Source organism: Pristiophorus japonicus, chromosome 14, assembly GCF_044704955.1.
Source record: "Pristiophorus japonicus isolate sPriJap1 chromosome 14, sPriJap1.hap1, whole genome shotgun sequence".
Taxonomy (NCBI): Eukaryota; Metazoa; Chordata; class Chondrichthyes; family Pristiophoridae; genus Pristiophorus; species Pristiophorus japonicus.
The window spans coordinates 26,850,880-26,860,960 of NC_091990.1; the positions used below are offsets into that span (position 1 = coordinate 26,850,880).

General features: G+C 50.4%; 1 protein-coding gene across 1 annotated transcript; it reads right to left on the reverse strand.

The window, feature by feature from the left end:
• Positions 1-7,124: 7,124 nt before the first annotated feature.
• Positions 7,125-9,077, reverse strand: LOC139279329 (nuclear receptor subfamily 0 group B member 2-like). Its single transcript, XM_070898450.1, has 2 exons — positions 8,537-9,077; positions 7,125-7,366 (listed from the first exon to the last, which is right to left on the reverse strand). The coding sequence occupies exons 1-2, from the start codon at positions 9,075-9,077 to the stop codon at positions 7,125-7,127; spliced, it is 783 nt and encodes a 260-aa protein (XP_070754551.1).
• Between the last annotated feature and the right edge of the window lie 1,004 nt (positions 9,078-10,081).

Here is a 10,081-nt window from a genome sequence, read left to right on the forward strand (position 1 = left end):
CACACAGATTACCCTCATGGTCTCTAATAGACCCTACCCTTTCTTTAGTTATACTCTTGCTCTTAATATATTTATAAAACATCTTTTGGTTTTCCTTGATTTTACTTGCCAATATTTTTCATGCTCTCCCTTTGCTTTCCTAATATCCTTTTTAATTTCACCCCTGCACTTTCTATACACCTCCAGAAATTCTGCAGTATTTAGCCCTCGGTATCTGTCATAAGCCTCCCTTTTTTTCTTTATCCTACCCTGTATGTCCCTAGACATCTAGGGGGCTCTAGATTTGTTAGTCCCACCCTTTTTCTTTAAGGGCACATATTTGGTCTGAACCCTCCGGATCTCCTCCTTGAATGCCTCCCACTGCTCTGATACTGATTTACTTTCAAGTAGCTATTTCCAGTCCACTATGGCTAAATCACCTCTCAGCTTAGCAAAGTTGGCTTTTCTCCAATTTAGAACTTTTATCCCTGGTCTATCCTTGTCCTTTTCCATAACTACCTTAAATCTAACTGAATTATGGTCATTAGTACCTAAATGCTCTCCCACTGATACCCCTTCCACCTGCCCAGCTTCATTTCCTAAAAGTAAATCTAGAACCATCCTCTTCCGTGTTGGGCTTGCTACATACTGGCTAAAAAAGTTCTCCTGAATGCCCTTCACACTAATTTTATCCCAGTTAATATTAGGATAGTTCAAATCCCCTATTATTACCGCCCTATAGTTTTTGCACTTCTCAGAAATTTGCTCTTCTATCTTACTCTCACTGATTTGGGGTCTATAGTACAGTCCCAGCAGCGTGTTTGCCCCTTTTTTGTTTTTCAGTTCGGCCCATATGGCCTCGTTTGATGATCCCTCTAACATATCATCCCTCCTCAGTGGTGCCATGGACATGGCTCAGAGGGACCATTGCCCCACCAGTACTCAAGATATAATACTAGTTGGAGAGCGAGATGCCCTCCAGGGCCTCCTGCGCTACCTGCCTGGTCTTCTTCTATTTGGTGGTCACCCACTTGCTCTCTGTCCGTGCTCTCTTAGGCACCTCTCTAGCATCCGCAGTCTCCACAGATGCTGCCTGACCGCTGAGATTTCCAGCATTTTCTGTTTTTATTCCTCTCTCAACGTGCTATCCACGTAGTTCTCAGCCTCGCGGATGCACCATAGTTCTGCAAACTTATTAATATATTTCTGTATTTTGTTGCAGTCCTTCTCAGTATGAACTTCAACTCCCAATTTGGTGAAGTTTGCACATTTTGAAATTGTACTTCCGATTCCCGAGGCTGTTTTCTGTACAAAGTACCAGATAAAGTACCTGAAACATACTGTGAGTCCTGCTCCACCATCTGACCTCCTCTGATAATAAGTATCCTGGCAACCTCGGTACTTGGCTGTGTTGGTGCAAGTCCACAGGCTTGTATGTTACGCTCTGTGAACGTGAAGTTCTCTACATTTTTATCTAACCCCTGTACGGCTGGGGCAGGAGAGCAGCCTGCACTGTCCACATTCAATCAGTAGGGAGCAGCGACAGTCAACCTTCACAACTCTTGAGTCACACAGAAAGAAGTTTCAACTTCAGGGAAATGTGTCTCAAAACCTTTTGAAATTTCTGGACCCAAACTTTCTGCATACGAGAATTGCAGCAAAGCCTGTTATTCTCAGTCTGTCACAGTATCGGCAACAGCTTACATTTATACAGCAACTTTAATGTAGCCAAATGTCCCATATGTGCTTCACAGTCAGGGGTTAGACCCAGGCAGGAAGGAGCGCAGGAAACCGGCTGGATGGTCCTAGAATAGATTATAAGGAGGCTTTTGAAGGTGAGAATTAGAAAATGGGGGGTGGGGGTAATAGGGGGGAGATTTGCAGAAGGGTAATTGGGGAGAGTTACAGAGTGTGGGGGAGGGGGGATTGAGGAGAGAGTTGCAGGGAGGGGGAATTGGGGAGAAAGTTGCCGAGAGGGAGAGGGGAAATTGGGGAGAGTTGCAGAGGGTGGAGTCCAGGTGTCTGATGGCTCTGCACAGTAGAGTGGAGGTTGTGAGCAGGGAGATAAGGCTGGCGAAAGGGGGTTGCAGATATTGAGAGCAGCAAGGATGTAGAGGTATTTGTAGATGAATAACAGGGTTTTGAAGTCCATAGGCTGAAAGATGGGAATCCTTTGAACATCAGTGAGGATCAGGATGATGGGTGAGCGGGATTTTCTGTGAGACAGTTGAGTTCTGGAACGGGTTGGAGTTTTAAGTTGGTGGATCTTGAGAGGCCGATGAGCAGAGCGCAGGAAGAGTTGATTGAGACTGGTGGTGACAACGGGATGGCTGAGGGTTTTACTGGCACTGAATGAGAGATGGACGGGGGATAATGTGGAGGTGACGTACCGTATGTGGGAAAGGAAACACTGCTCAGGGGCACGCCAGACCCCAAGATTCACAACATTGTGTTTACCCACGGAGGGGATGAAATCGAGGGTTAATGTGTGGAATTTCTGGCGAGGCCCGAACATGGGGGGCTTCATTCTCGCCAGTGGTCCACAACAGAATTTTCAGGTTCATTTACAACTCAATATCGGACAATCAAGCAGATAAAACTGTAATACTGTGCAAGGCTGGTTATGGAGAGCTGTTGTTGTCAGTGTAATGTGGAGACTGATCCTGGGACCATTTCACCAAGGGCCAACATATAAACAAGCAATGGGTTACAGGCCACCAGATGGCAGTCCAGTCCCGCTAAATCTAACAACCCTATGAATGCTCTCAACAACAACAACTTATATAACGCCTTTAACATAGAAAAATGTCTCAAGGTGCTTCAAAGGAGACAAAAATTATCACTGAGCCATAGAAGGAGATATTAGATAGGCTAACTAAAAGCTTGGTCAAAGAGATAGGTTTTAAGGGGATCTTAAAGTAGGAGAGTGAAGAGGTTTAGGGGAAATTCCAGTGCTTGGAGCTTAGACGACTGAAGGCATGGCCATCAATGGTGGGGTGAAGAAACTGAGGGTTTCACCAGAGTTGAAGGAACGCAGAGATCTATGAGGGTTGTAGTTGGAAGGTTGTAGGTGGAGGATTGGAGAAGGTTACAGAGATAGGGAGGGGGCGAGGCCATGGAGGGCTTTGAACACAAGGATGAGAATTGTAACTAGGAGGCGTTGCTGTACCAGGAGCCAATGTCAGTCAGCGAGCTCATGGTTGATGAGTGACTGGGGCTTGATGCGAGTTAGAATACCGGCAGCAAAGTTTTAGATCAGTTGAAGTTTATGGAGGGTGGGAGGCTGACCAGGAGAGCATTGGAATAGTCAAGTCTGAAGGTGACAAAGGCATAGACCAGCATTTCAGCAGCAGATGGGCTGAGAGAGGTGCGGAGATGGGCGATGTTACAGAGGTGGAAGTAAGTGGTCTTTATGATGGAGAGGATATGGGTCGGAAGCACAGTTCAGGGCCAAAAAGGAGCCGAGGTTGCTAACAGTCTCATTCAGCCTGAATAAGTGGCCAGGGAGAGGGCTGGAGTTGGTGGCGAGGGAACGGAGTTTGTGGTGGGGACTGAAGTCAATGGCTTTGGTCTTCCCAATGTTTAACTGGAGGAAATAGTGGGCAATCCCAGTTTTGATATTGGATAAGCAGTCCGACAAATCAGAGGCAGTGGAGGGGTTGAGGTAGAATTGAGTGTTGTCAACATACATGTGGAACCTGACTCCATGTCAGCAGTGTTGTCACCAAGGGGCAGCATGTAGATGAAGAGGAGGGGGTCTCGGTTAGATCCTTGGGGAACTCCATAGGTAATGGTATGGGAGTGGGAAGAGAAGCCGTTGCAGGAGATGCTCTGATTATGATCGGATAGGTAAGAGTGGAACTAGGCAAGATCTATCCCATTGAGCTAGACAAACAGAGGCATTGGAGGAGGATTGTGGGCAACCATGTCAAAGGTTGCAAAGAGGTCAAGGACACCGAGGAGGAATAATGCATTTCAGTCACAGTCACTGAAGATGTTCGGACTGTTTTCGTTCTGTGTCAGGATTTGGAAATGAGATTAAAGAGATTCAAATAGAGATGCGGAAAAAACGGGAAGAAACTTCGGAGAGGAAAGGGAGATTGGAGATGGAGAGGTAGTTTGCAAGGAGAGAGGTGTCGAAGGTGGGTTTTCTGAGGCGAATGATGATGGCGATGATGATGCAGAGAGGGAACCATTTACATGCAGCATGGGTGCCAGGAAGGGAAGATGGTCAACACTTGGTAGGAATGGGGTCAAGGGACAGGAGGTGGGTCTCATGGATAAACTTGGAGAGGGCATGAGGGGAGATAGGAGACGAATGTGAGATAGACATGGATTCTGAGCTTGGGCAGAGGGAGCCTGGGGTGGCAAGAAGAGGGGAGGGGTGCAGAAGAGGCAGCTGAATGGATGGTCTTAATCTTAGTGAAAAGAAGCCCATGAGATCATCACACGTTGTTGGAGATGAGGGTGGAGGGGGCAGAGGAAGGGGTTTAAGGAGAAGGTTCGTAATGGTGAACTTACACGATCTTTGGAGTAGTGAGTGTGTTTGGTGAGCAGAATGAGGCCAGATAGTGCTTGATGTGCATCGTGGAGAATACAATGAGATGACCTTGTCTGTGATTGAGACCAAGGGGTAGAGAGGCCACGTGAAATGGCAATGTCAAGGGGTGGCTGTGAATATGGTAGAAGAGTTTATATGGAAGGAGAGGTTTAGGAAGAACAGGAGGGTGGTGAAATCAGAGGAGATATTAGGCAAGGGAAGCTGAGATGGAGATTGAAATAACCAAGAATGAGGAGTTTCTCAGTGCAGAGGCTAAAAGAGGTAAGGAGTGATCTTAGTGAGAAATTTAGGATGGGACGTTAGAAAATGATGATTTTAAGGGACAGGCGAGAGGGGTGGAACACATCATCATCATCATCATAGGCGGTCCCTCGAAACGAGGATGACTTGCTTCCATGCCAAAAAAAGGATGAGTTCACAGGTGTTTCAATGAAGGACCCGAACTACATCCTGAAGGGTGGAAGATGCCTGTGCGTGGATTTTTTTAATGAGTGGTGGCCGTTGCACACCAGCCACCACACGGGCTTGACAGAGCTAGGTCTTGGTCCTGTGGCAAGGGTTACCCAAGATGACTGGAGACCAGCTCTGCTGCACGGACCTAGTGCGCACACGTATTGCAGTGTGGGCTGGTCTGTGCTTCCCCTGGGCCCCTGGCCCCGAACTCACGCCTCCCCTGGGCCCCAATCACATCCCTCTACAGTCTCTCGCTGCCGTCGCCCTCCCACACCAGCTCACGCTGCTCCTTGGAGTAGTATGCCTCCACGCTGCTCCTGGGGCCTCCACGCTGCTCCTTTTATGCCCCGACCTGCCGTTGGTGTTCTCACGCAGGTTGGGGCCTCCACTCAGTGGAATCGATGGAACACAGTTAGCTGCTCAAAGGAGGAGAAGGTACCAGAGGAGTAGGGAGAGACCAAGGTGTGTTTGGGTGATGAGTCACACCGCCACTGTGGCAGTTTGGTTGGAGCAGCAGTGGAAAGTACACATAGGCGGGAGGCTTCAGTAGGGGCAAGGTGTCCAAACATCAGCCAGGTTTCAGTCACACTGTGTACTGTATCCGGGGTACTCAGGTACAGTGCACTCAGTGTACACCCTATGTACCGGTGATCAGTGTACTCCAGGTACAGTACACACTAGCTCTGTTTATTTCATGTTGGACATTTACAACCAGCAGAGAAAGGAGATCAGCCCATGAGAAATGTTTGGACCTTATCCCAAATTCCAGGGAGGAATACATTGAGTTCAATTCCACTGCACTACTCAATCGCCATCTCTCTTCGCTTTGTGGGGTCAGAGATGGGAAATAGCATCTTTAATTCCTGACACCGGATAGGCAGAACAGGCTCGAGGGGCTGAATGGCCTACTCCTGTTCCTATGTACCCAGTCTCCCACAGGCAGATGGATATATTCCGGGAGGAATTAAACGGCCACCCACCGGACCCTAATGGCACATCCTGAAATATTCATGGTGTAAATCAGCAGTGACAGGCCATTGATATCGACCTGAATTGTTATTGTTGAATTAAATATCTACTTTTAAACCTGAGGGTTTCATTGAATTGAAAATACGCAGTAAAGCTGTCTGCAATAAAGTGTTGAGTCTTTCAAAATATGTAAAATAATTTTATTCATGATAAAAAAAATAACTTAATAGAAAACAATGTGTTGAAAGAGGAGCAAGGTGTGGGTGGGCAGGTGATGTGGGTGGGCAGCGAGTGGGCAGGTGATGTGGGTGGGCAGCGAGTGGGCAGGTGATGTGGGTGGGCAGCGAGTGGGCAGGTGATGAGGGTGGGCAGGTGATGTGGGTGGGCAGCGAGTGGGCAGATGATGTGGGTAGGCAGCGAGTGGGCAGGTGATGTGGGTGGGCAGCGAGTGGGCAGGTGATGTGGGTGGGCAGCAAGTGGGCAGGTGATGTGGGTGGGCAGCGAGTGGGCAGGTAATGTGGGTGGGCAGCGAGTGGGCAGGTGATGAGGGTGGGCAGGTGATGTGGGTGGGCAGCAAGTGGGCAGGTGATGTGGGTGGGCAGCGAGTGGGCAGGTGATGTGGGTGGGCAGCGAGTGGGCAGGTGATGTGGGTGGGCAGCGAGTGGGCAGGTGATGTGGGTGGGCAGCGAGTGGGCAGGTAATGTGGGTGGGCAGCGAGTGGGCAGGTGATGAGGGTGGGCAGGTGATGTGGGTGGGCAGCGAGTGGGCAGATGATGTGGGTAGGCAGCGAGTGGGCAGGTGATGTGGGTGGGCAGCGAGTGGGCAGGTGATGTGGGTGGGCAGCGAGTGGGCAGGTGATGTGGGTGGGCAGGTGATGAGGGTGGGCAGCGAATGGGCAGGTGATGTGGGTGGGCAGCGAGTGGGCAGGTGATGAGGATGGGCAGCAAGTGGGCAGGTGATGAGGGTGGGCAGCGAGTGGGCAGATGATGTGGGTGGGCAGCAAGTGGGCAGGTGATGTGGGTGGGCAGCGAGTGGGCAGGTGATGAGGGTGGGCAGCGAGTGGGCAGGTGATGAGGGTGGGCAGCGAGTGGGCAGGTGATGAGGGTGGGCAGCGAGGTGTGAGTGGGCAGGCGATGTGCAGTCCGGCACATCAGCCTGCTCCTCACTGGGTATAGAGCATCTCCAGCAGAAGCTCCTTCATATCTGCTGCTCCGATTACTGGCCTGAAGAAGAGTTCGGTGATGAGACCTGTGCTGATGGTTTTCAGCGCGGAGATGGTGAGTAACACACGGGCAAAGCGGCCGCTGTCCCTGGCAGGCAGAGGTACCAGCACCTCACGCAGTGCGCGCTGCGCTTCCTGCTGGAGGTTCTCAATGTAGGCAGGAGCTTGGAGTCCAGGCAGGTCTGCAAAAGACAAGAGCACGAATAAGGTCAAATCCCAATCTCAGCAGACAACACGGCCAGCAGCAAAGTGCAAAAAAAACACAAGCACAGGAAGCATGGCGTGTCCGCCAGCCGCTGGTATCGAAAGGATTAGTGTTTCAGGTGGCAGCCTGCCTCATCACTCGGAAACATTAACCTGCCTAATCTCCATCACACGCTGCGGATTTGCTTTGTGTTTCCAGCACGTTCTGCGTTTAGAGCCATTTTAGCTGCTTCCCGCTGTCTGATCCTCAGATGCACGACCCCAACCCCTCACCTCAATCCTCGGTTGGATCAGACGTCACACAAAAGAAAGGCTCCGATCCGGGGAAACTGGCAGGTTCGATCTGCCTGCCATGCCCCTGCCAGCCGAGCAAAGCAGCTCGATCCCTGCCTGAAAGTGCTGGAAATCTCCTTGAAGAATCAGGGGAAACTGAGAAACCAATCGAGGATTCTGAAGTGCGGGAAATAATCACACCCTTTATTATTCCAAAAGTAGAAAAGACCCCTGACTGCGAACCCCAGAATTAGGACCCCCAGACTACTGACCCCCAGACTGTGGACCCCCAGACTGAGGACCCCCAGACTGCGGATCCCAGACTGCAGACCCCCAGGCTGCGGATCCCAGACTGCGGACCCCAGATTGTGGACCTCCAGATTGTGGACCTCCAGACCTCCAGACCCCCAGACTGCGGACCCCAGACTCCAGACCACCAGACTCCAGACCCCCAGACTGCGGACCCCTGACTCCAGACCCCAAGACTGAGGAACCCTGACTGTGGACCCCCTAACTGAAGACCCCTGACTGCGGACCCCAGACTGAGACCCCCAGACTGAGGATCCTAAACTGTGGACCCACAAACTGAGGACCCCTGACTGCGAACCCCCAGACTCCAGAGCCCCAGACTGAAGACCCCAGACTGCGGATCCCTGACTGCAGACCCCCTGACTGAGGAGCCAAGACTGCGGACCCCCTGACTGAGGAACTCTCGCTGGTGCTCAAACTGCTGCTGACATGTTGCTGTCACGGTAGAATTATTGTTGGTCTCTCAGGTCTAAGGGGTAATTTGTGATACTCTGTGTAAATATCGCACCATTATAATTGCTTTGCTTCATTACACACACTGGAGTAAAGAGAGGCGGTTTAGTTACCAGGGTTGAAGAGGATCGCTCCTTTCAGGTACGCATAGCCCCTCGGGCTCAGGTCCAAGCCCCAGAACTTGCTCAGACACATTTTTATTCTCTGTACACCAGCGAGTGTTGGCTGCCTCTTCTCCTCTTCCTCTGTCCTGATCAGGCCTTGTCCGTTCAGCAAGATTCTCTTCAGCATGCTGTGGCCTGGGGTCTCTGTCACCTCGAAGCTCACTCTCTCCTGGGCCAATCCCAACAGAAACAACGGGGGCCAGCAGCTCTCCAGCAGCAGCAGCTGGTCTGTTCTGGGAAGGTGATGGAACGAAGGGAGGTTCCTCATAAAACTGACTGTCTTTACCAACACAGCAGATACCGCCTGACAGGTAACCTGTGGAGTCTTCAAGCAAACAGTCCGCCTGGCTTCGCAGGAACAGCTGTGATGCGTGAACTCGTAGCAGGCCTTGAGGTCTCCCCGCTGGCTCAGAATGGCGTATAAGATCGCACTCTGTCTCTCTCCAGAAGCACACCGACATTTATCGAGCAGAACATTGACGCAAGCCATAATCCCTTCACTGCCAAAAAACCCCAATCCGAATTTAGCACTGTGATGGCACACTGCACTGGTGTTAGCAGCTCACGGCAGCTTAAAGTTTTGATTTTAACTGGAAACAAAATTCCCGAACTCCTCACACTCCAAACAATTGTTGTGCAGGATTTGGCTGAGAGTGGCTACAGCTCTCAGTGCAACACAAGGGCACCAACTGAGCTAGTTACACCTGAGTCTATTTATATTCAGTTTCATTCAGTGACTAAAAGCGACCTTGGCCCCAAGGAACAAGCAGCTTTCATTGAAAAACAAGCTGGCAATGACTAATTGGCCGAGAGACTTGTCCCTATGGTGCAGGTGAGTAGCTGATAAGGATTTTTTCAATGAAGCAGCAGGTCAGACAGATGGAAGTGGCTTATCTCGATTACCTGGTGTCATGTACACAGACTTTAAACCCACCCTGTACCAGTGCACCAAGGACTGCAAGAGGCCATTCACAGAACACCAATCAGGCAAACTCTGCACATTCAGTTGCAGAAAGCGATGTCAGGCTTTCTAATTAGATAAGGAATGTTTGCTGTACGCAGCCTTGAAGGAAATGAACTCGTAAACAATTCTACCTGATGCCAGATCACTGTACTGATAATAAAGCAACCTCTCTCTCACCAAATGTCCCAACCTGTTGTCAATCTCAACCAAACGCACTCGTAGCACCAATCCAATGGGTCCAGTGGCTGGGTGAGTGAATACACTGCCAGAACTGGTGCTGAGCCGCACAGTCCAGAAGGTCCCAGGCCCAGCCCACGCTGTTAGCTGATCATTTATGAGGCAGCAATGGAGCTGCTATAATTAGTTTCAGTCATCATCATCATACCCAGTCCCTTGAAATCGAGGAAGACTTGCTTCCACTCAAAAAGTGAGGTGACTGAACAGTCCAATATGGGAATTACAGTCTCTGTCACAGTTAGAACAGACAGTCGGGGAGTCTGGTTTGCTGCACGCTCCTTCCGCTGCCTGCG

Coding starts and splice junctions, on each gene's coding strand:
- LOC139279329 (XM_070898450.1), bottom strand. CDS start 9,077: ATGGCTTGCGTCAATGTTCTGCTCGATAAATGTCGGTGTGCTTCTGGA. Junction 7,367..8,536: donor AGCGATCCTCTTCAACCCTG/GTAACTAAACCG, acceptor TGTCTTTTGCAG/ACCTGCCTGGACTCCAAGCT.